Consider the following 24,247-nt stretch of genomic DNA (forward strand, 5'->3'; position numbering starts at 1 on the left):
ATGAGCAGGATTGCTCTGTGCTGGCTGCAGTGGCAGGTCAGTGGCTCTCAGAGACCTTCCTGGAACATTGTGCTGGGAACCTGTTCCCTCAGCACCCCAGGGGCTGCAGGAGCTGCCCCTTGGGCCTGTGTTCCCACTGCTCACAGCAGGAGGATCATTACCTGCCCACATTTCTCCAGGATCAGAGGCCTCAGGCAGTAGGGATGGTGTGAGAGTGTGTAGGAAGTGATTTAACAACTGTGGGCACAGACGTGGGGGAAAAGGGAAATTTTCCCTCCCTCTCAGTGCACAGAAACAGGCTGTTTGTTCAGCCCAAGCAGCCTAATGATGTTTTTCAAATACGACTGTAAGCATTTTGAATATGATTCAAAGACCTCGTGTGACTCACTCACCTGTTGCCCGGGCAGCCCGTGAGGCTGTACCCTGGGTACCACTGTGCCAGGGCTTCCTGGGCTTGTCAGGAACCGCAGGATAAATCCAATAGCTTCCCTCCGAGATGGGCTCCAAACAGAAACAACCTGTTCCCAACACTCCTCTAAGGCATGAACGCTGCTAAGCCAGCAGAGCCAGTACTGGCCTCTGGAAATGAGTCAGCTGGAAATACAGCAGGTCTCTGGGAAAGCTGGAGGGCACTCGGGGGACTTGGAGGTCAGTCAGAGGACCTGGAGGGCACTCAGGGGACTTGGAGGTCAGTCAGAGGACCTGGAGGGCACTCAGGGGATCTGGAGGTCAGTCAGAGGACCTGGAGGGCATCCAGGAGACCTGGAGGGCACTCAGGGGAGCCAGAGGACAATCAGGAGGGCAGCTCATGCAGTTTGTACGTATGGGATGATGTCCTGTCTGTGTCGCTCGACTGAGTGCCTGCAGTTCAGCCTGGGAGCTCCCCTGGTGTGAATCCAGCCCAGCCCCTGGGCCCAGAGTGGGGCTCTGCTCCAACACCCACATGGAGCTGACGCCCGTCCCCAGCCCAGGCTGGGGCATTTCAGGTGGGCTCTGGAGCTCATCACCAGGCATCAAGGTTTTTGTCTGTGATTTGCTGTCTCAAGAAAATTTTACTTTTTGTTGCCAGTGGCACCAGCTAAAAGGAGGAAAAAAAAGGAGAAATTGGTTCTATTTGGCCAAATTGGTTGACTTAAAGGCAGATGAAGGGGTGTCTGAAAGCAACTGGGAGAGAAAAACCAGAACATCTGGTGAGGGTTGGTACACTGCCCAAAGAGAATGAACAGCTGCAGCACTGAGAAAGGGACCTTAAATTATTGAAGCTTTACAGTCTGAAGTTGTGACTCCTTTGATTTGGGAGGTTAATTTGCCACACCTTGGGAGACACAGGCTTGCTGTGAGTGTGGAAAGTCCCTCTCAAGAAAGACCAAAGAAGTGATGCCCTCCCAGCAGTGGTGAGAGCAGCTTTGGGTGCTACAGGATGACAGTGGGACACGGCCAGGGTCACAAACAGGATGTGGGTGACAGGCCTGTGTGGGTGCTGAGCTCTGCAGGGCCCCAGCCCGCGGGGGAGGAAGGAGCTCACAGACCAACCCGACTGCTCAGAGAGCAAAGCAACCACAACAGCTCTGCAAAAAGCATTGCTCCCTGCAGAGAGGACTCCAGGGGGATCCTGCTCTGCCTGCTGGGAGTGGGGCAGGAGGAGGGGGGGTCTACAGGCAGCGGGACGTGGTGATTCCAGGATTTGGGGTTGGGGCTCCAGGTGCTCTGGACCTCCAGCAGTGGAGGGGTTCTCACTGATCATGGGAGTGTTGGAGACTCAACAGCCAAGAGAAACCTTTTCTCTCCTTATTCTCAACAGTGAAGGGACTACCTTTTCTTCTCTTACCCCCGTGGCCAAAGTGGGTGATGTGAGTTTACCTCAGTGAGAACTGCGTCTGCTCTGAACAGTGCTATTGCTTTTTAAATTTGAATTAATTGCTGAATGCTACAGAGACTGACCTTGTAAGGGTGCTTACCTGCTCAACTGGGTCTTGCCCAGAGCCTAGACCCTCCTGCTGGGTCCCTACCTACTGTGTGCCATCCTGCTCCGTGGTCAGGGACAGTGGATCCCACCTCCCACATGCCATCCTGCTCTGTGATCGGGGATAGCAGATCCCACCTCCCACATGCCATTGTGCTCCTCTGGTTGCTGCAGCTACACCCAGCTCTTCCTTTCCCCGTGTGCTGCTGGGCTGTGCTCCCATGTGGCAGCAGCTGGTCGTGCCCAGCCCTCGCAGCTCTGAGCAGATCACATCACAGGCAGCCCCACCAGAGCTGCGAGGCAAAAGGGAGTCACACCTTATCCACAGACAGATCCAGGAACGTGTTGCTGTGCTCCTGGCTCAGACTGGCTCTCACTGCTCTGCTGCCCACACCAGATAGGCAAGAATAAAAGCTTTTTCTTCTTTAAAGGCTTGAAGAGGCAGAAATCCACCCCACTGAGTGTGTGTAAAAGGAATGTTTCCCTGCTCTTGAGAGGTGGCTTTGCCCAGCTGTTTACAAACAGCTGCCTGTGGTGGGAAGAAGCTGCTGTGTCCTGGGGGAAAAGTTAAAATCCTGAAATTTCCTGTTGAAGAGGAAGTCTGAGGTTTTTTTGTACATAGAAGGTACGACAGAATGAAAAGCACAGTCACAGTATCATTTAGGTTGGAAAGGACCTCTAAGATCATGCAGTCCAAACGTTTGGATGTGGCTTGTTGACATGATCCACGGGAGTGTTTCTCTGGGTGTTTAAGTGAAATGTAATCCCTTAATCCCTCCTGGCTGCGTGCAGGAGTGGGAATGTTTGGCTCCGATACCACCGTGCCCGTCATCCTGCCCTGGCTGTCAGGTGGCATCTCCCATGGTGACACTGGGTATGTGGCTTCTGCTCTAGAGCTGCTCCAGGGCCTGTGCAGGTCCGTGTGCTCCCCTGGGCTGCCCAGTGTGTGCATCAGCTGCTCCTGGAAACCTGCGGCTGGAGCAGGAACTGGGGAGCAGAGACTTGATCACAGAGGAGCCCACAGAGCTCTACCAACACCCTGCCAACAAACACAGACTCCTAGAATGGCTTGGGTTAAGATCTCTTGATGAACCCCCTCTGCCACGGGCACTCTGCCAACACTGTGCCATGGCAGCCCCTTCCTCTTTCTGGAATGGGCTCTCATGATTTTCCTCACTGACAGTCAGATCCCTGCTGTGCCCTGATGCCTCTGGGTGCTCAGGTGCTGTGTCTGAGATTTTAGCAAAGGACAGCTGGAACAGAAACTTCTTGTGGCGAAGGTCACAGGGGAGATGGTTTATTGAGTGATGCAAATGGTGCCTCGAGCATGGGGCGCTTGTCTGGGAAAGGTGACTCCTCCAGAGCTGGTGTGGAACCAACAGATGGCACCAGGAAATACCTGACATTCTTTCGGTATCTTTCTGCAATCAAGAAGTCAGGGATATGGAAATAGCTTGGTTAAAAAAAATTGATATCACTATATATAATATATATTACATATATTATATACATAATAATATTATATATATTATATACATATATATATGTAAAAGATCTTTATAACTCCCTGACAGAAGAGTGGAGCCAGGTGGGAGTTGGGCTCTGGTCCCAGGGAACAAGTCACAGGATGAGTGGACACAGTCTCAGGTTGCACCAGGGGAGGTCCAGGTTGGATATCAGGGAAAATTCCTTAATGGAAAAAGTAGTCCAGCCCTGGCAGCACTGCCCAGGGCAGTGGTGGAGTCCCTGTCCCTGGAGGGATTTAAAACCATGTGGATGTGGCACCTGGGGACATGGGTCAGTGGTGGCCTGGGCAGTGCTGGGGGAATGGTTGGACTCGATGATCTCAGAGGGCTTTTCTAACCCAAATGATTCAGTGATTCAATGATGACAGAAAGGAACCTTCTCCTCTCCAGCCACCAGACCCTGCTGGGTACCCAGCCTCTCCTCCTGAGGGCACCAACCACTGCATGTTGTCAACTCACTTTCAAACCTCATCATCCATTTTTCTTGGACAAACTTTGCCAGCAAAGGATGGATTTTATAAATCAATTACACCAAACTCATTTAAAAACAATAATGAAAAGTTGTTGATTTAAAGACACAAACTCACAGATGAACAAAACCAGTGGAAAGACTTTGGGTCCATTTCTAATCAAGGGCTGAACTCAACAAGAGGATTTCCAAGCCCTAAAGCCCAAAGATATCAGAAATGTTGCATTGTACAAACACAGAATGTCGTTCACAGCAGGAGATTACACTCTTACATAAACCTGGCTTTGGGCACGAGGGTTGAGACGAGTTCAACTGCGGCCAGAAATGCCCTTGTGCTGCTCGGGTGATCCCCCTGCTTCCCTCTGCAGAACAGTCTCCTCATTCCTACTAGACTTGGGTCCAAGTGATAGTCACTGATAGAGCCATGGAATGGTTTGGGCTGGGAGGGGCCTTAAAGCCCGTGCAGTCCCACCCCCTGCCATGGGCAGGGACACCTTCCACCAGCCCAGGTTGCTCCAAGCCCCGTCCAACCTGGCCTGGGACCCTTCCAGGGATCCAGGGGCAGCCACAGCCTCTCTGGGCAATGCTGCCTGTCCCCGGCACGTGGGTGGGTGTGGGCCGAGCGTGGCATCGCGCCGTGTGCGGGGCATGTGCCCTCCCGGCCGGGCTGTGCCCCCTCGGGGCAAAATGTTCCCGTTGTGTGCCCGCGGCAGGGCGAGGTTCAGCGGCACAAACCCCACCGGGAATGTTAAGCGGGTTAGGTGGCAGGGCGCTGGGGAAGGTGGTCACCCTCCGGGGATTAGGGGTCGGAACAATGGCCGTCCCTGTGACCAGCGGGGACACAAAGGGCCATTGTGCCCGCAGCACAAACTCCTGTTCATTCCCGCGGGGCTGACATGCCCACAGCCCCGCTCCCCGGGCCAGCACAAAAGCTTCCTTGCTTCAGATTGTTTGTTTATGTAAATTATAATGGTGCGTTTAATTATGCAACGGGCAGAGCCTCAGCGGCAGGGGAGGTGCTGATTGGGCTGGCAAGCCCCGGGCACAGCGGATGGTGCGGACCCGGCACGGGAGACGCGCCCCGACCGTCGGAGCAGGGGAGCAGACCCCCGGGGCGCAGGGGTGAGCAGAGCACTCCCCACCCCGGGGAGCAGCAGCGGGGCCCCGGAGTGCTCGGCCCCGGTCGGTGGGCACGGCAGGGCAGGGCAGGACACGGTCCCCAGCATGACAGAAGAAGTGCCCGCAGCAGCCCCCACCATGCCGGCGTGCAACGGGAGCGTCCCCCCGGGGGACGGCCCGCTCCAGGGCATCGGTGTCATCGACCAAACACCAAAATCTGCTGGGACGGTCCCGTGTGCAAGCGTGGAAACCGGCTCTGATGCTCCACCTGCAAAGGATGCTCTGGAGGAAAACAGAAATTCGTCGGCAGAGGACATCACTCCGGGGGATTCTGCTGGAGAGGAGCCGTGCCAAGGTACCGTATGGGGCTGCTCGGCTCTTGAGAGTCGGGAGAGAAAAGCTCTGTTCTTTCTATAGCCTGATGAATAACGGGACATGCTGTGCATGTGAGTCACAATTCCTAACCCACGGTAGCTGTAACAGCCACTCGGAGTATTTCCGGGGACACATCTGAGGGATGAGTTTGTAACTAAAAACATGAGCAATTTCTAAATCTGCTCTGAAAATCTGACAATCTGCAGCCATTAAAACCTGATTGCTCCACGAGCCCATGTCTTCTGCTTTGTGTTTCCCAAAGAAAAGCCAGAGGAGAAGGATGGGACGCTACAGCAGGGAGCAGCGGATATCCAGGATATCCAGGACACAGGGACCGATGGCCAGGGATCAGGGGAAGGTAACACAAAACACTGTCTGATGTGGGGCTCCCTGACACGTAGCAATGAGTGGCCTTCAAAGTCAGTGGATAGAGGTGGTTATTAATTTTTTTTAATTGGGTCAGACCCTTCTATTCCAGAGAGCAGTGACTCATTTCTCTCGCATGGAGTTGCTGCACCTTAGAAACCGTGGCTGGTATCTCCCTTCCTGAGGTTTTGCGTGTCTCCATGACCATGGGGTATCAAAGCAATGTGGGGTCTTTGACCAGGAGATCCCCAAAAGCTTCGTAAGGTTGGGAGATGCCCAGAGGAGAACCTTGGGAGGCTGCCGGAGGCCTCAGAACCCAAACTCTTTTCCCGCCTGATTTACCAAGTGTTGAATCCCATTTCAGAGAACCATGGGGTTATCTGCAGAAAATTGCTCTGCTACACACTTGCTCCTCAGTTTCACTCTGCTCATTTCTGGGTGAAAATGGTAGAAATCAGTGGGAGCCAAGGCCGGACCCTCAGCTGTGTCCTGGGTGAGTGGGGCTGCAGGGAGGTCATTGCCCACCCCGGTCCCGAGTTAAAATGTACTGACTATATACATAGATTAACATATTTAATTACACTATGCAAACTGCAGCCACTTCTCCAAAAGGAGGAGTATTTTATGGTGTTACTAGAGGAGGAGTATTTTATGGAGGCTTACTAAAGGAGGAAAGCCACATTTCTCCAAGGGGTGCTCCAGGCATTATTCCTCTCTGTCTCCCACCAATGGGCTCCTGCCTGTCTCTTTGGCTTTGGCAGTGGTGGGACAAGGGCACAGGGCCAGGGGCTGCTAGAGATGCTCTCCCCTGAGCTTTGAAGGTGGCTCTAAAAGAGGAACAGGCTGTGCATGCCCCGCAAACGGAAACTGCTTTCATTAAGAAAAGGAAAAATATCTGATTATTTGTCATGGGCAAATTAATATTTCGTAGCAACTGCCCAGGCTGTGAGGAGGTGAATCATGGTGGAGGCTTTCTCACTTAGAGCTGACATCCATATTCCAGCTGTACTGCTTTAGGAGTGCACAATAAAACCTATTAAAGGATCTCGCAAGGCTCCCCCCGGCCCCGCCCTTCAACCACAAGCACTTTATCTTGAAATTGCAGGCAGCTTTTTAGTACCCAACCAATTTAGTCTAATTAATACTCTGGACCCCACAGGCAAAACGTTGAATAGACCATTTGTTGCGACACTAAAGCATCATTACCGGCACAGACGTGCCAAACAGGACAAATGGGAGATGGCCGTGGCAGCCGGGGCGGCCACCGCTGAGGGAGGGACACGGCCCGGGGGGCACAGCTGGGCACTGCCTGCAGAACGGCTCCCTTGCCCCTGCTTTCCCTCCTCCTTGCCTTTTCCTTACCCTTCTACTTCCCTTTCCCTTCCCCTTTCCCTTCCCCTTCCCCTTTCCCTTTCCTTTCCCTTTTCCTTTCTCCTCCCTTCCCCTTCTCCTTTCCTTTCCCTTCCCCTTCTCCTTTCCCTTCTCTTTCCCTTCTCCTTTCCCTTTCCCTTTCTCCTCCCTTCGCCTTCCTCTTCTCCTTCCCCTTCTCCTTCTCCTTTCCCTTCCCTTTCCCTTCCCTTTCCCTTTCTCTTTCTCCTCCCTTCCCCTTCCTCTTCTCCTTCCCCTTCTCCTTTCCCTTCCCTTTCCTTTTCCCTTCCACTTCCCCTTCTCCTTTCCCTTTCCCTTTCCCTTCCCTTTCCCTCCCCTCGGTGGGAATGGGGGTAGAACAGAGAGAGGCATTAAGAAAGGGGTCCAGCCTGGTGGTGCAGGGCTCCCCTCACTCCCTGGGGTCTGGGGGGCTTTGGGGTCACCCCCGGCACCCGCAGGGGTTCCCCGTGGGGTGCCTACCCCTCCTCACCCGCCCCCTCCGTGTCCCGCAGGGCCGGGCGGCACAGAGGGGCTGCCGGTGGGCACCGGGGAGCCACCGGTGCCAGCAGCCAGTCCCAGCGGGGAGGCAGAGGAGAGCCCGGCAGCCAGGGCCGATCCCAGAGGGGACGCAGCCGAGGAGGATGCGGAGGACGCGGAGGAGGAGGAGGACACGGAGGAGGACGAGGTTCAGGTGATCGAAATGAAGAAGGAGGACCGCGAGGCGCCCCGCCTGCAGCAGCGGGACAGCTGCAAGGAGCCGCCTGCCCCGGCCGGCCCCGCCTGCAACTCCCCGCTGGAGAAACCCGGGGAGCAGCCCAGCCTGGGCAAAAAGAATGACATCTCCAGACACAGCTACTCCAGGTACAACACAATCTCCTACCGGAGGATCCGGAAAGGAAACACCAAACAGCGGATCGACGAGTTTGAATCCATGATGCACTTATGAACTCGGGGGGAATCGCCCAACGTGCCAAGCCTTCGCTCCGGGTTTGGGTTTGTTTTGTTCCCCCAAGACATGTCTCTCCACACAACACGAGGTCACTGCTTTTCTCCTTTTTGTACGTGATTTATAATACACTGTAAAAATTTAACATCTTGGCTTTGACAGGGGCAGAGGTGTCCATAGAGCAGGAAAATAAATAATCAGTTTGCTAAATACAAACCCATTTGATTTTAAGGTTATCCTCTTATTTTCTCTTCAGCTTTATAACCGTGTTCAGACCAGGGAACTGGCCAGGGCTCCTCTGGCTGCTGCCCTGCACGTGTCCTGTGCCGTCAGCTCGCCCTAATGAGCTGGCAGTGGGTGGCACTGGCCAGGGCTGGGCAACAGTAAGAGACAACTCTTGGCAATGCCCCCACTCTGCTGTGCGTCCCTGCTGGTGCCTGACAGTGCCCCGACAGCCACTGTCTGTGCCCAGCTGGTGCTGCAGGGATGGACTGGCATCCCGGGCAGATGCTGGTGTAGGAATGAAGATGAGAAGGCACCGAGGACCCTGAGCCCTCCCTGCTGCCCCTCACACCTCCCGGGGTGTGACAGTGAGCACCAGGTAGGTCTGGCACACGTGGGGTCAGAGGTGTCAGCATGATGTGGGGTTGCCTGCCTGTCCACACCATGGGCACTGCCAGGCTCACCAGCTGCTGTCCAGCCTGTCCTGGGCAGACAGTGACTCCTCAGTGCAGTCAGACACACTGGGCTCCTCTTCCCCCCCAGCCCTCCCCACTGTGGCAGCCCCAGCCCTGTGCTGAGGACCCTCACCCAGCCCAGGGGCAGTGCCAGCCCTGGCAGCCTGGGGCTGTACTGGTGACCAGTGCCATCTCCAGCACAGAGCTGGGGCCTGGACCAGCCCCGAGGGCAGCAGCTCACCCAGCACATCCCTGTGTGTGCCTCGGTGTGCCTCTGGCAAACCTGGCCACTACCAGGAACCTCTATTGTCCCAGTGCCACCAGGTCAGACTCTCTTATGTCTCTTCTCGACTAAGTTTAGATGCAAAATTAAAGATTGTTTTGTGAAAGCCAGGCAAGTTTTAACCATAATTTTTGTCTCATCTGAACACAACCCTCCTCCATTTTGAAAGACCTTTGTGTAACCACCATACAGTTGTTGTAATCTTTTTTTTTACTGTTTTACAGTCAGATTTGTCTGGAGTTGGGACTTAGCTTTGCAATTGTCATCCCAGATAGCATCTGGGAAAGCTAAGAACAGCTGGCAAGGGAGAGCAGGTAAGGACAGAGTTATACAGAGGCCTCCTGCAGCCATAAGTGCCTTTTTAAGGATTAGTTTTACATCTCCAGCAGCACTGAATATGGTTTTGATTCTTCTTGTTCTACATAAAGGCAATTATTTATTGGCAACGTGAAAATAATACATGGCAATTCTGCATTGTGCCAGCAGACACAGCCCTCATTGTGCCATTCACACTTGTTTATTTGCTCCTTGGCCTGGGGAAGTTCTGAGCTTTGCTTGTACCAACTTATACTGTGGGTCTGTTCCCACTGACAGCTGCCCTGGGCTGCTCTGGGGGTGACACATCCCTCTTAAAGATGTGGTCATGGTAATTCCAACCAGGGCCAGGCTGGACGGGGCTGGGAGCAACCTGGGCTAGTGGAAGATGTCCCTGCCCATGGCAGGGGCTGAAACAGGATGAGCTTTCAACCCAAACCATTCTGTGAATCATTCTTTATGCCCATTCCCAGACCTTTCAGTGGGAAAGGTTCCCTGAGACTTTCAATGACCTGGGACTCACTTTTTACCTTCCTTGCAAAGCAGGACTTGCTCAGCTGAGAGCTGCAACGCCCTCTCCTGCTTTCCTGAGTAACTGGAGAAATAAAAGTGCTGGGATGCTCTAGGGGCCCGAGGGCCTTTCCCACAAGCAGCCCCCCTTGCCAGACCCTCCGGGTGGGTGGGTGTGGGGTGGACAGCGAGGGGTTCACAGGTAGTGAAGAGGCAGAGGGGGGCTGCTTGCCCTGTGGCCATCACCGTGGTCAGTGGGTCAGATGGGGTGCATGGAGCAGCCAGGCAGGGAGCTGCCTGTATGGCAGGTGAGGTGAAGGGACACCTGGAGATCTGGAAACTTGTCCCTTGGAGCAGAGGCACTTTCAGGCTGATTGGGGCACGGCAGTCACAGCCCCAGCTTAGCCTGAAAATCCTTTCTCTGTGTTCCCACTGTTTCAAGTGTGGGCTGATGGCAGGTAAGAGCTGGAGCCTTATGGAGGGTGTTGATGCCAGGTGCCACGAGCTGCAGCAGCTGTGGGTGCAGCAGCCAGTCAGACTACTGCCCTGCCCTGCCCTGCCCTGCCCTGGGATCCACCACGGCCAAAAATCGGGGGAATTGGCGCTTTGAGGGTTCTTTCTGGGGTGAGGCTTTGTGGTTGGGCCTGGCAGTAACTCGGGCAGGAGCCCCCAGAGAGGGTCCCTGTTGGTCAGTTAACTCACTGCACTCAGAGGAAGCAGCTTCACCTATTATCATTTATTCCCTCTTTTTAAACCTTTTTTTTTTTTTTTGGGTATACCAAATGGGGCCTCCCACTGTGACCACTTTGGTTCAGGGCACTCAGTGATGGAAGCACAGCATGATGTGCCCTGTCCTTCCCCACCACAGCTCCAGAGGCGTTTGCTCTCCTCTGGAAAAGCTGTGGGTTTTTGTGCCAGTCCAAGGGCTTCTCCTCTGGAAGAGCTGTGCCTGTTTCCCATTGCTGACACAAGGGACATCAGGGGCTTCCATCCCCACCCCAAGCAGTGGTTCTCCAGCCGTGGTGCCTCCCTCCCTGACCTCCCTGCTCACACAGCCCGGGCTCTGAGTGCCCCGGGGAGCGATGCACACCCCGGTGTGTCCGTGGGGACGGCGGGAGCAGCTCGTGGGGAGCGGCAGGACCGACGGCCACGGCCAGGCTGCCGAGCCTGCCGGAAAAATGCTCTCGTTTCTGGAAGACTGGGCTGACTGGTGCCATCGGAACGTGCCCAGTGCTGAGCAACAGCACGGCCCCAGCTCACTGCCAGCAGCCCCCAGGCACCCTCCAGTCCCGGAGCGAAGATCCAGCATGGAAGTGAGCATTTACACGAGCGGGGCCCCGGCGTGCGAGTGACAGGGCTGGCGATGGGATGTGACCGTGACATGCGACCGCCTGGTGCCTGCTCGGTGACAAGTGATTGAATGTCAGCAAACAGAACCTGATGAAATCCATGCTCCTGATACGAGCTGACTGCCCAAACGTCGCCTGTGTCATTTTTCTGATGGTGACTGCGGGCTAGCTGCGCTGAAGGAGGGAGAGAAAATCGGGGAGACAGTTGCAATAGGAGTCAACTGGGAAAATCTGTTGGGCCAGTCGATATTTTGGCAGACTGAGCCTGTCAGATGCTGTCAGCACTGATCCACCACATCAGAGGCAACAATATGCCATGGCCTTCTGGAGAACCAAAGGAGAGGTGCGGGGGTGAGTGAGGTGGGACAGCAGGGGCTCGGCCATGGTCACGGTGCTGTGAGCAGCCAGTGCGAGGTTCAGCCCTGGGTACCCCGAGGGCTTGTGCTGGAGCAGCCCCTCACCTCAGCACAGGGCAGGGGGGCAGGAGGAGAAGTGCTGCCTCCCCCCATGACCCCACAGCAGTGCAGGGAGCAGCCTCCCACAGCGGGAATTCCCAATGGGAACAGGGGGAGAAACCCTGCCTGGGATGCCCAGGTGTTACATACCCTGGATCCCACTGCCCTGGCACACAGAATTTATTCTCCCCTCAAATCTGTCCCGTCAATGACTGGTGATGGCTTTTGGAGATCAAGAGTTTCACAGTAAGGACAAAACCTGCCCGTGACAGTGGGTTCAGAGGCAGTTTGGTGTGCAGACCCTGGCCATGCCAGGCAGCTTGGGCTGAGGGAAGTGGCAGTGCTCTTGGAGAGCCCCCAGAAAGCCACAGGGGCTTGGGGACATGACTGCAGTGTTGGCAGCCCCAGGGTGGGACAGCCTGGCCACCCTGGCGTGAGGAGCTCCCTGGTTGGCCACTGCTGTGTGCCACTGGCAAGAAGCAGGATAAACCTTTGGATCCCCCCTCCAGCAGCTCCTCTCCCTGCCAAGCAGAGCCAGGCACGTGTGCCCTCACTGTCCCCATGGCACGGGCAGGGCCTGCCCCAAGCTTCTGCCACAGCCCCCGGGTAACCCCACCAACGTTCACCTCCCGCTATTAAAAGTGTCTTTATGGACACACCATCAATTCCTCACAGAGCTCTGGTCCTCATCTGTCAGCCAGTGGGTCCCCCAGGATGAGAGCCTTTGGCCAGACCCAGTGTGGGCACCACGATGGATTTCCTTGGTGTGCTGGTCAATGAACTTCCATTTTCTGTGCAGGAATGAGCATCCCACTTTGCTGCTCACGGACTTACATGGCCCTGGAAGTATTTCTGCAGCTTATGCAGCTGTCGGGGGGAACTGAGGGATGTTTGCTCACGGTAGGATGGGGACTTCAAAAAATATTTCCATTTAATAATACAGAAAGTGAGTTTTTGCCAGAGTCTCCCGCAGTGAGGGAGCACGGGGCCGATCTGTCCAGGCACTGCCAAACCCGAGGTGCTGCTCTTGGTGTTCTGCTCCCTCCACAGGCTGGTGTTAAATCATGGATTTCCACTGTCACCCCGAAATGCAGTTCCCGTTTGGTGGCTGTGCTGACAGCCTCGCTGAGCTCACAGCTGGAACCACAGCAGCCCTGGTGCAACTGGGCTCCCTTCAGTCCGCGTGGTAATTGCCAAACTGCCACTTCTGATAAGGGTTTGAGGAGTCACAGGCCTTCACCCTCAGGGCCTTGTAAGAGGGATCCACTTCCAAGCACGACGGCTGCGGGAGGTGCTGGTGCTCGGAGATGAGGTGGTCGCTCTGCAGGGGAGACAGACAAGGCTCAGGGGGGCTCAGGCTGCAGTGCCCTGAGGCAGCAGCTCAGTTTTCTTACCAAGAAAGCTTGGTTTACAGCATCACAGAATCAATTAAGCTGGGAAAGACCTCTGAGATCATCAAGTCCAACCTATTCCTTATGGTGTGCCCTTTTTTGGCATGTCCCTAATATGTGAGACCTCTGCTGACTTACAGAGACTTTGGGGTGGGATCCAATCTTGTACCTGTTGCTGAGCCAGGATCACACCACACCTGCTCTGCTTTCTGGCCTTTCCTTCCCTGGGAATGCAGAGCTGAGCTCCCTCGCTGTCAGCGTGCCAAAGGGAATCACTCCCATGGCATTTGCTACACGGGGAATGGAGATCATCACAGCAGGAGATGGAGTTTTGTATTGTGGAGTTTGTTAGCTGATGAACTCAGAGCACAGTTACTGTGCTGAAAAAGATGTCAGGTAATTCAAATGCTGGGGCAGTACACTGGATTGTGAAAATTAAGAGTCTTAGTGATCTCCATCCTTTTGTTCTTCACATCTACTTGGATTTACCTACCTAACCCCCACGGCCAGCCAAGTGATGCTGTAGGTGCTGCCACAGGCAAGGGACACTGGCACTGCCTGGCACTGCAGTGACTCTCAGGATCAGCTCATTAACACTGAGATGAAACACTCCTGACACGTAGAGGGGGGTCTGGGCAGAGGCTGGATCTTTGTGCAGGCAGTAACTGCACTTCACATCATTAAACAACACCATGACTGATGTCAGGAGAGGGTAAAGCACCGAGACTCCTTCAGCCAGCAGCCACCGAGCTCCCCTCAGGCTCCTATTGCTGGCACGACTAAAACGGGACCACCAAATCCATCTCACCCATGGCTCGAGGTGAACTCAGGCTGGAACAGGAGACAAGTCCTGCCTGTGCCCCACACAGCTCCCTGCACATGTTCGTGTATTTTTCACAAAGTGAAATGACAATTTCACAATTTTCAGTAAGTGGATGACAATTTTCCTGCATTTTTCCCCAAACACCCAAGGTGAGCCTGTGACATTCTGGCTTTGAACACAGGAACTTGTCGATACCTTGTGTAACTCAGCTACAGTTTTTCTTTTGTAAATGAAGAGTGTTTCTTTCTTAACTCTAAACTATGCCATTTCAGAGCGTTTCGGACAGCTCCTGACAGAGCCACAGCCATGACTCTTTGTGCAGGGCAGGCAATTAACTCAAGATCCATTCCTTTCCGTTCCACAGATGCTTTCTCTAAAACCCACTGTGAGCCCAGAGCCAATCGATACTGAGTCATCTCCCTGTAAGTGCTATCGACAGTTTCCATGTAAAACCAGGACGTTTCGTTGCTGCTGTGGGGGCACTGCCAGCCTGCCCCCAGCCCGGCACATGGTGTGGGGGGATGCTCATCCCTCGGACTGGCAGAGGGGCCCGAGGAATGGCAGGGGTGCCAGGGACCAGCTCGGGGGGACAGGGGGCTTTGGCAAAGCAGGGACCAGAGGTGCAGGGTGCCCCCCGTGCCGGGCTGTCCCTGCCCATCACTGTGCCCGGCTCAGTGACCGTCCCAGCCCAGCGCGTCACTCACCAGCCCCGGCCGGGCCGTGGCCAGGGACCTGTGGAGCCAGGCCAGGCTGCGGCTCCTGCCCTGGCAGCGGCGCAGCCCCAGGGCCCCCAGGACGCCCGAGGGGGCCAGGCAGAGCTCCCCGTGCTGGATCAGCCTCAGCCAGGTGTAGTTGAAGTGCTGGTTCTGTGGGGACAGAGCGGGCAGAGCTGTGACCCCCACAAGGGCTGGCTCATGGGGCACGGGAGAGCAGCTGCTCCCCTGCCCCTGCCCTCGCCCAGGAGCAGGGCTGAGGAGAGCCACGAGCCATGGGAACGCCTGTCCTGTGGATCTGCAGGGCTAAAAAGATGAGGAGAGCCCCAGCCTCAGCTCTGGGAGTGACTCCTGCTGCAGCCACACAGACCCCCCACCCCCATTGCTGCCTGCCCCTCTGTCCTGCCACCTCCCCTGGCTGCTCCCAGCACTGGGGCACAAAGGGACACATCCCCAAATGAGACAGCCCCCCCCCAACATGCTGGCCTGTGCCAGAGCAGGGAGCAATCAGCCAGAAATTGCCTTAAAACACTGTCTAGGAAGGAATGACAGAATCCCAGACGAGATTGAAAGGGACCCCAAAGCTCATTTCGTTCCACCTCCCCTTCCAGAGGCAGGGACACCTTCCACCAGCCCAGGTTGCTCCAAGCCCCGTCCAACCTGGCCTTGGACACTTCCAGGGATCCAGGGGCAGCCACAGCTTCTCTGGGCAACCTGGGCCAGGGCCTCCCCACCCTCCCAGCCAGGAATTCCTTCCCAATATCCCATCTAACCCTGCCCTCTGGCAGTGGGAAGCCATTCCCTGTGTCCTGTCCCTCCAGGCTTGTCCAGCTCTCTTGGAGCCCCTTTACACAGTGGAAAGGGCTCTAAGGATGGGAAAGACTGGCCACAGTGGCTGCTTCCCACCTAGCCCAGAGTGCAGCTGGGTGTTTTGCAGCAGCACACCAAGCACAAGCTGATATTTAAATGTGCAGGCTCATGGATTCATCAGACTTTCCTGTTCCAGCCGAATTTGCTGGCTCGGGGGTTGTTGGTGGCTGCAGGCTGTGCCAACAGGCAATTCCTGCCCCTTGCTGCTCCCAGGCATTGCCTGGCCCTGTTCCCAGGTGGGAAGGGCTGTGTCAGCTCCCGGGGAGGGAGCAGGTCACCACGGGAGGCACAGGGACTCTGTGCCATGTGCTCCAAGCAGTGTGACAGCCCTGAGCAGGGGCTCCTTACCGTGTTGTTCACATCACACTCCTCAAAAGCCACAGTGGGGCCTTCCACAGCGACACATCCTGCCAGGGCCACGTTAACGAGCTGGAAAACAGCAACAAAATGCAGATGTAGACACAAATTCCCAAGGAAGGGGACAGGCTGTTACACTGCACTTAACCTGCTGGATTCACAGGACTGTCATTAATAACTGCCCATGTCACTACAGCAGGCACAGAAGAGTGTCCAAGGCCAGGCTGGACAGGGCTGGGAGCAACCCGGGCTAGTGGGAGGTGTCCCTGCCCACGGCAGGGGGAGGGAATGAGATGAGCTTTAATGTCCCTTCCCACCCAAACCATTCCGGGATGCTGTGGTGTAGAAAGGGAACCTGACCCTCTTCTGCCTACCAGCCGCCCAGCAAGGGGCTTGCGGAGGCAGGACTGAATCCAGAACGGCCTTTAAGGTGTTTTCCGCCCCCTTTCCCCCCCCGAGGTGCAGGTTCCGAGCCCAGAACGGTGCCGGCTCTCCCCGGTCCCCCGGTAAGGCGGGCGGCTGCTGCGCTCTGCTGGCTGCGGGATGCGGTGCACACCCCGAGCGGAGGGAGGCAGGGAGGGATCCCCCGGGACCACCGGGCTGTGCGGGACCTCCCGCCACGGAGGGACTTCTCGCCCCCGGGGCACATCCCGCCCCCGGGAAGATCCTGCCCCGCGGGCACGTCCCGCCCCGGGGACACAACCTGCCCCGCGGGCACATCCTGCGCCGCAGGCACATCCCGGCCCGGGAGCACATCCCGCCCCGGGGCACGTTCTGCCCCCGGAGGCTCATCTTGCCCAGGGGCACATCCTGTCCCAGCACTGCCTCGAGAGCAGCTCCGCTGGTCAAACCCCAAACCGATTCTCCAGTGGGAAATTCCCCCTTGTATCTGTGACCTGTTTCTCTATAAAAGCACAGTGGGATCCAGCTCTGTGCTGTACCAGATATCCCAAACGCTGCCCCGGGCCAGGGAAACTGTGCAGCAGCAGCAGCAGCGTGCCAGGGGTGCTGCCAGGGGCCCAGCCAGCCCCTGAGAGCCCGTGTGGAGGAAGCACAGCGGGTCCTTGGGCACGTACCAGCCCGCTGGCTTTAACCAGGGGAGCTTCCAGGTCTGGGTAGACGTTCTCCAGGTACCACCGGAAACTTTTGCACTGGAGCTTCTTCCGCAGCTGGATTTGTTGGGTCAGGTCTCCAACATCCACGTTTTTCAGGACCAAGTGGTAAGCGTGGCCGTAGAAGAGCTCCTTGTACTCGTCCAGCCAGACCTCTGCCACGCGGGCCAGGTTCCGCTCCACTGTCCTCACCCGGTCTTTCGGGAAGGAATAGGGATTGTCATTCCTGAAAATGTGCCCGACTCTGGAGCAGGGAACGATCTCGATCTCCCCTCCGCACATCCAGACCTGAGAGACAGAAGTCACTGGCAGAAACACGGGCAGGTGACGGGTGCTGGCTTTGTGCAAGCCGGGAGAGAAGCAGAAAGCTCAGTCAGGTGCCAGGGGAGTTGGGATCTCCAGCACAGAGCTGCCCCTGGGGAGCCCCTGCCTGAGCCTCATCACCCACCCAGGTGGGAAGGGCTGCAGGCAGGTGACAGTGACCTACCTTGAATGAAATCTCCATATTTTCCCCTCCCCAGACATCCAGTCCCGGGTCGTACATTCCCAGCTCATAAAAATACTTCTTATCGATGGAGAACAGGCCACCTGCCATGACGGGGCACCTGGGGACAGAAAGGCACGTGGTGTGCCAGTGGCTGGGACAGAGGGGGTATTTGGGTGGCTTTACCCAGCCTGAAACTGCAGCAGGGCAGGAGAAAGGCAGTGGAATGTCCTCCCAGCCCCGGGAGCATCGCTGACACGCCAGCAGGGCTGTGAGTGGGGGGAAAGGCTTCCCGGGCTTTGCCCGTGCCTGGTGGGATTGCCCACAGCATATCTGTGCCTCTGCTGTCCTGGCAAGCAAAGGAACAACACTTGGCCTCAAAGGAACAACATTTGGTCTCAAAGGAGCCTCTGTTGTTAAATTATTACCAAAGGAACAGGCTGGTTTGCAAAGCTTTCACATTTGTGTTTTTTTACCTTATTATATCAGTCTCCTTGATTTTATTTGCCTCGATGACCTCTTGTGGAATCTGCCTCCATCCAAAATTCATTGGCCAAGTAAAAATCCCACGCTGGAAGTTGTCCACGGTCATGTAACTAAACGGAGAAAAGATGGGGATGACTAATTCTGAGTCACATTCCTGATTGAAATGTCACCCTTAATGAGTGGAGATGAATATCTGTATGTAATTAAACCAGGATTTTAACAAACTTCATCAGGAATCCTCTTCATGCACTAAAAGTCATGAAAAAGGGAAAAGGTGTGTGTGATAATCACAGGGGCCATGTTCACAGCTAATGTTAATTTCTGGTGTACAGCAACGTTCCATGTCCCCCGTGGAATGCTGCTGGAGGCCAGCTAGCAGGTCTGAAGTCACGTCTGCCTGTAAGGAACACACCGGTGGTCCCAGCAAGGGATTTCACTCGAGCTTCCAGCAGGGATTTGGGGATTCCCAGGGATGCCCCACCTCATGTCCTTGTCACTGATGACCTCGATGACGGGGCAGGCGACCTTGGTGCGGCGCAGTCGGACCCTCTCCAGCAGTGGCTCCAGCCAGCCCACGTTGCACTCCACGTGTGAGTCCAGGAACGTCAGGACGGCGCCTGTGCAGAGGTCAGGGCAGCATCAGGCTTCGGGCACCCCGACCCCAACCCGTGCTGACCAACCTCCCCAGGCACTCTGCAGGCTCAGGGTGCTGCCAGTGGTGCCATGACCCCCCTTGGCTCCCCAGGCCCTCCCAGCCACAGCCCAGAGCATGTTTTCACTCCAACAGAAACGGCCACTGTGGTGCTGACGTGGCCTGGCCAGGGCAGGTGGTGGATCCGGGGCAGCTCAGCTGGAAATCCCGATGAAAGGACCCGTAGTGCCTCGGGAAGGACTAACACCCAGTGCTGGAGACACCTCCCCCGCCCCTCTGGGGGGTCCCAGCCAGCTGGAACACGGCTCTTGTCCTACCTCTGGCGATCTCTGCTCCCGCCAGCCTGGCCCGGATCAGCCCGTGCCTCTCCCTGAGCCGCAGGATCTTCACCTTTGGGAACCGCGCCATGTACGTGTCCAGCCGCCCCTTCAGGTACTCTGCAGAGCAGGAGGAGAGGGCCAGGCTGACTCACCCATCTCCACCCACTTCCAGGGGGAAAAGCAGCAGGCAGGTTTTCCCTGGAAGCATCTCCGAGCACACCGGGATCCTCAGCGCTGGGGTGTGAACATCTGGGCACAGCTGCAGGGCTCCTGGTGCACAGTGCTGTGGTCCCAGCCTGCCCTCCAGGGAAACAGCCAGTTGCTTCAGTGCCAGCTGCTTTAGGCTGAAGTGATGAGCCTGAAAACCTCTGTGGGAGATTTCCTGTGTGCCAGCACTCTGTGACGGGTGTGCTGCTTTGTGCCCTCACTTGGGCAGCTCATGATCCAAACCCGGCTGTTCAAAGACTCCAAAATTAGGGTTTTCTTTCTTCACGCACTATAATTGCAATTAAAACCTGTTTTTTTGTGCTCTACAAACTTCTCGATATTAAGCACCGCACCTAAAGATCCAGGGTTTAAACTGCACAAGGGTTTGCTGTGCCTCATCTCTACTTTTCAGGTGCTTTTGTCATGGTTTCCCATGGCTGTGGAGGCAGCTCGTGGCCAGCTCTCAGGAAACAGAGGGTGTGAGGAAGGCGGGAGTGCCAGGCAGCCCTGCTCAGGGGTGTGAGGAAGGTGGGAGTGCCAGGCAGCCCTGGTCAGGGGTGTGAGGAAGGTGGGAGTGCCAGGCAGCCCTGCTCAGGGGCACAGGATCAGAATGCTCTGCCACAGGGCTGCAGCTGCTCCAAGCACTCGGTCTGGACACAGACCTCCCTCACCCAAGGGCTTTCTTGGTGTTCCCTGGTTTTCTTCAGGAGAACAGACCTGTTTGCATTCCAAAAGCCAGTTGGAAAGCTTTGAAAGGCTCCGAGGCTGAAGCATTTGTGACAGGTTTGCTGTGGGCCACTGCTGCTGCTCCCGGGGGTTCCAGCAATGCTGACCTGGGTCACCTGAACTCCCCAGGTTTTGGGTGCAAACCCCACGTTTCAGATGTTCCCTGGCTAACAAGCACACACAAGGCGAAACCTTGGGGAGAAAGTAAAGAGAACTTGAAAAGGTGCTTTTGAGGGCAAATGGTAGGATCGTGTTATAACGATTATATTAAAAATCAGCAAACTGAATCTTTTTCCTCTGTGTTGCCTTTTGTTGCATTGATGGCTTGCTGTGTGCATGGCATGAGCTCTGAGGTCCATCTGAGACAGCACTTTCCCCTGAAGAATCAGCAGTGGGGAAATTACATCATTCCTAAATTTTTAAGGGCTGAAGTCAGCAGAGAGCTGAGGCATCACCACTCAGAGGTTTGGTACCACCTGAAATGCCAATGAGGGGCACTGGCACGGCAGATCCCGGCTCACCACCACTCCCACCACAGCTCCCTGTCCTCTGAGGCACTGGGCAGTGTGTCCCCTGCACTGGGAACACGGGGGCTCGTCTGGGAGCTGCACAGAGAGGGGGGCACAAGCCCTTGAGCCAGGGACACCCTGAAGATGGGTGGGCTGGGCAGGACTCAGCTCCCTGGTGCTCCTGGAGCCTGGTGCCTCCACCAGCCTCTGCCTTGATTCCCCACAGCCACCCCCAGTGCCCACCTGGCCTCTGATCCCCCTCAGCCCCCAGCACAGGCTGCACTTCAACACAGCCCGAGGAGAAAATGTGATTTCTCTCCCCTCTTCAGAATTGAATTACAGAGAACAAATTGCATTTTGCCCTGAAGTTATATTGGTTTCATAAAGGCAGAAGAAGCTTCACCTACCCTTAGTGCTGGAGTCATCCACCAAAATGACTTCCTCAATGAGGTGTGGGGGGGACCTGCTGAGGACACTGTGCACGGAGCGGAGCAGGGTGGACCACACCTCATCCACGAAGCACATGATGATGCTGGTGGTGGGGAGGTCGTCGTGGACACGCTGCTCGGAGCACCTGCAACGGCACCACGGGCTCAGGGGTCACACTCCCGAAAATATCCAGGCTCGGGGGCTTCTGGGAAAATGCACAGGGAAGGGGGGGAAGCCAAACGGGGAATACAGAGGCAAAGCTCTGCAATGTTGGGAGGGGGAACAGAGGGGTGAGGGGGGAACCCCTTCCACAGCCCCAGTGCCCCTCTCGTGGGCAGCCCAACAGGATGGGATGTGATCACTCGTTTCTGACCAGGACCTATTCTAAAGAAAGTTCAGAGGTATTTCAGGACTTCACAGAAGTGCTCTGGGTAAATGAAAATCACCCCAGAATGACTCTGTCACAATCCTTCTCCTGCTCTCTTGAAGCCCTGTTAGGCACCGGAAGGGGTTCTAAGGTCTGCCTGGAGCCTTCTCTTCCCTAACTCTCTCAGCCCCAGGACTACTGACCCAGGCTCTGCAGGGAGCACTCCCCACAAGCCTCCTGCCCATCTCACTCCTCCTCGGGGCCTCTCCCCCCAGCCCTCCTGCAGGGACACGGTGCCTGGTGAGCACCAGTGTCACCAACAAAGGAACAAGCTCTGTGCATGGAGAGGCAGGTTGGAGGCTGGGGCATGACACGTTTCCTGTTGGCCAGATTTCAGTGGTCTAGTCCAGTATTCCAGCAAGAATCACAAGAGGAACTGGAGTCTAAACTGGGAGAGGCTGGAATACACCAGCAAAAAAGTAATGTGTTGTTTGATTCCTGGGAGCTGCCAACCACCACTGCCACGAGCTGGCCCTGACAACGCAGGACCTGCCCACGCCACCGAGCTGGGGGCAGAGCCTGCACAGGTCCCTGATGCAGCAGCACACACCCCCAGGAATGTGCCCTGTTTGCCCAAGGTGTTCCCTGTGACGGCAGAGCCTCTGCTCCCAGGCAGGTGCGTCACTGCCCGGAGCTGCTTCCTGCCCCACAGCTCCAGGGCTCTGCTGGCCACACCAACCCCAGGGCTGGCTTTGTGCCACCACAGCTCTGGTCCTGCCCACAGGTGGTATGAGGAAGCAGCCCCTGCTATCTCCCTCCTTCCCTGCTCCAATTCTTCCTGCACAGGGTCTCACCTCAGCAAGCACCGATGGCACTGTGGGAATGTCTGTGCTGTCCTGTGGGATGGGGACAATCAGGGCACAATTCCCACCCCACTGTACCTGTGGTCTGTGAGCACGGGAGGAGGGACACGGGAGGGTCTCTGCACAAGGCAGGTCTCCCACCTGCCCAGGGGCTGAGAGATGTCTGTGGCAGGAAAGGCTGAATGTGAGAGATGAACCGGCCACTCACCTGAGCTGGCACCTTCCCCGGCCCTCCCTGCAGCTGCCACAGAACCACACAATGGCTTAGGTTGGAAAAGACCTTTAAGATCATCAAGTCCCAGCATCAACCCCACGCTGCCAAGCCCACCTGGCACAGCAGCTCAGGATGGAGCCCCCCCAGCCCCTTGCCCTTCCATCAGGGAGGTGCTGCCCATGCCTTGTCCTGCTCTTCTCTATTGGCACTATGGGAGGGAGTGACTTTTCTGAAGTGCAATCCTGACACCTGCAAAATCAACTATACATTTCATAGGGACAGCTGTAACTGTGTGGGAGTTTTCCAAACCCAGCTTTGAGCTGCACCTGACACAGCAGGTACAGTGTTCTAAGGCACAGAGAGGCCTGAGCCCCATCACCTGCCCTGCGTGCCCTGATTCTTTGGGTAGTGGGGCTCAGTGGGTTACAACCTGCAAAACTTACCAGTTTTACATTTTAACAACCAAGTGCTCTGACTTGGACAGGCAAGAGGTGTCTGACAGGTAGCACGGCCGAAGCAGAGGGCTTGGTGCCCCCAGCAGCCCTCCCCAGAGCCACCTGGCCCATTCCCAGGGGGCAAGGCAGGGATTTGTGCAAGGGGAGTGGCTCTTACCCGGCAGGCCTGGTGTCCGCGATGGCTCTGTCCACGGGGATCAGATCGCTGAGGTAGACATTAAAGTTTCCTTCTTTCCATCTACTTTTTGCTTCTTCTTGTTTATCGTCAGGGACTGCAACAGCGTGTCCAAACTGGCCGGGAGCTCGGGGGTCTCTCGGGGCAAGCGTTGCATCCACAGACAGGACCCTGTGCATCCCCGGGTTGCCACCCGCCTGCTCCTGCCTGTCCCGGCCAGTGCCAGCCGTTCTGAGAGCTGCTCCTGCCTGCTCCTGCCTGTCCTGGCCCGTGCCAGCCGTTCTGAGAGCTGCTGCCGCCTGGTCCTGCCCATTCTGTCCGGTGCCAGCCACCCCGGGAGCTGCTCCCGGCGTCGCACCCCGCTCCCGGCTCCGCTCGCCCCGCGCGGTGGCCCCGGCAGCGGCAGCCGCAGCGTGGGCACCATCACCGTTCTCGTCAAAAAGTTGTCTGTGCTTTTCCTGTCCCGCCGTGGCGTTCCCCGCAGAGTGGGCTCGGCGAGGCGGGACTGCGGGGCTGGCGGGGTTCTTCCCCTCCTTGCTAATGAGGATGAAGCGAGTTTTGGAGGAAGTTTCCTTCTGTCCCGTGTTGGTTTCCTCTGGTCCAGGCTGGGCTCCCGCTGCCGGTGCCCGGGCTGCCGTGCCGGGCTGTGCCGCCGTACCGGGGGGAAGCCGCTCGCTCCCGTGTCCGAGTGTCCCCGTGCCCGTCCCCCCGGGCCCGGCCGGCCGCGGGGGCTCGCTGTGCGCGGGGGCCGGGGGCCGGCGGGGAGGCGGCGATGCCCCCCGCACCTCGGCAGGGGCTGGTCCCGGTTCCCCCGCTGCCTTCGCCGGTGCCCCCCCGGCGCCCCTGCCCGCGGGGGCGGCGAGCGGGGGGCTCGGGGGCGGCTGGACCGTGCCCGACGGAGCCTCGGGGCCGCGCCGGGGCCGCGCCCGCTCCTGCCCCTGCCCCGGCCCCTGCCCCGGCCCCTGCCCCTGCCCCGGTCCCTGCCCCGGTCCCGGTCCCTGCCCCGGCCCCTGCCCCGGCCCCTGCCCGCGCCCCGCCGCCTCCCGCAGCAGCCTCCCGCCCGCCTCGCCGAGGGAGAGGCGGAGCGCGGCCATGTCGAGCAGCACCCAGGCGACCGAGGCGGCGAATACGAAGGCCAGGGCCCGCCCGCTGCCGCGGAACAGCCGCCGCACCCCGCTCATCCCGGGCGGGCGCGGGAGCCGCCGGGCCAGCGGAGCGGGAGGCGGGATGGGGATGGGGCCGCGATGGGGCCGGGACGGGGCTGCCCCCGCCCCACCCGCGCCGGGACCCGCCCGCGCTGTAACCCGAGCCCGGGGACCGCCCGGCCCCGGCCCGCACCCCCGGCCCGGGCGGGGCATCGCGGCCGACGGGGG

The 24,247-nt window shown here is 57.2% G+C and overlaps 2 protein-coding genes across 2 annotated transcripts; one reads left to right on the forward strand and one right to left on the reverse strand.

The window, feature by feature from the left end:
- The first annotated feature begins 4,996 nt into the window (after positions 1 to 4,996).
- Positions 4,997 to 8,352, forward strand: ERMN (ermin). The gene is made up of 3 exons (XM_027695972.1): positions 4,997 to 5,432; positions 5,715 to 5,810; positions 7,699 to 8,352. Exons 1-3 carry the CDS (start codon positions 5,183 to 5,185, stop codon positions 8,130 to 8,132), a joined length of 780 nt encoding a protein of 259 aa, XP_027551773.1. The 5' UTR covers positions 4,997 to 5,182; the 3' UTR covers positions 8,133 to 8,352.
- Positions 8,353 to 12,634: 4,282 nt separating this feature from the next.
- On the reverse strand, positions 12,635 to 23,968 carry GALNT5 (polypeptide N-acetylgalactosaminyltransferase 5). Its single transcript, XM_027695847.1, has 11 exons — positions 23,901 to 23,968; positions 22,857 to 23,717; positions 20,779 to 20,945; positions 18,927 to 19,046; positions 18,439 to 18,574; positions 17,948 to 18,067; positions 17,475 to 17,592; positions 16,952 to 17,275; positions 15,867 to 15,947; positions 14,640 to 14,801; positions 12,635 to 13,042 (listed from the first exon to the last, which is right to left on the reverse strand). The coding sequence occupies exons 1-11, from the start codon at positions 23,966 to 23,968 to the stop codon at positions 12,896 to 12,898; spliced, it is 2,304 nt and encodes a 767-aa protein (XP_027551648.1). The 3' UTR covers positions 12,635 to 12,895.
- Between the last annotated feature and the right edge of the window lie 279 nt (positions 23,969 to 24,247).

The sequence above is a fragment of the Neopelma chrysocephalum genome, unplaced genomic scaffold (genome assembly GCF_003984885.1).
Source record: "Neopelma chrysocephalum unplaced genomic scaffold, ASM398488v2 Primary Assembly neopelma1_103b, whole genome shotgun sequence".
Taxonomy (NCBI): Eukaryota; Metazoa; Chordata; class Aves; order Passeriformes; family Pipridae; genus Neopelma; species Neopelma chrysocephalum.

Bases quoted from the DNA above. Each gene is read 5' to 3' on its own strand.
- ERMN (XM_027695972.1), top strand. From the start codon at position 5,183: ATGACAGAAGAAGTGCCCGCAGCAGCCCCCACCATGCCGGCGTGCAAC. The intron at 5,433-5,714 runs GTACCGTATGGG...TGTTTCCCAAAG, and splicing joins TGGAGAGGAGCCGTGCCAAG to AAAAGCCAGAGGAGAAGGAT. The intron at 5,811-7,698 runs GTAACACAAAAC...CGTGTCCCGCAG, and splicing joins TGGCCAGGGATCAGGGGAAG to GGCCGGGCGGCACAGAGGGG.
- GALNT5 (XM_027695847.1), bottom strand. From the start codon at position 23,968: ATGGCCGCGCTCCGCCTCTCCCTCGGCGAGGCGGGCGGGAGGCTGCTG. The intron at 23,718-23,900 runs GCAGGGGCCGGG...CCCCGCGGGCAG, and splicing joins CGGGAGGCGGCGGGGCGCGG to GGGCGCCGGGGGGGCACCGG. The intron at 14,802-15,866 runs GTAAGGAGCCCC...CTGTCCCCACAG, and splicing joins AGTGTGATGTGAACAACACG to AACCAGCACTTCAACTACAC.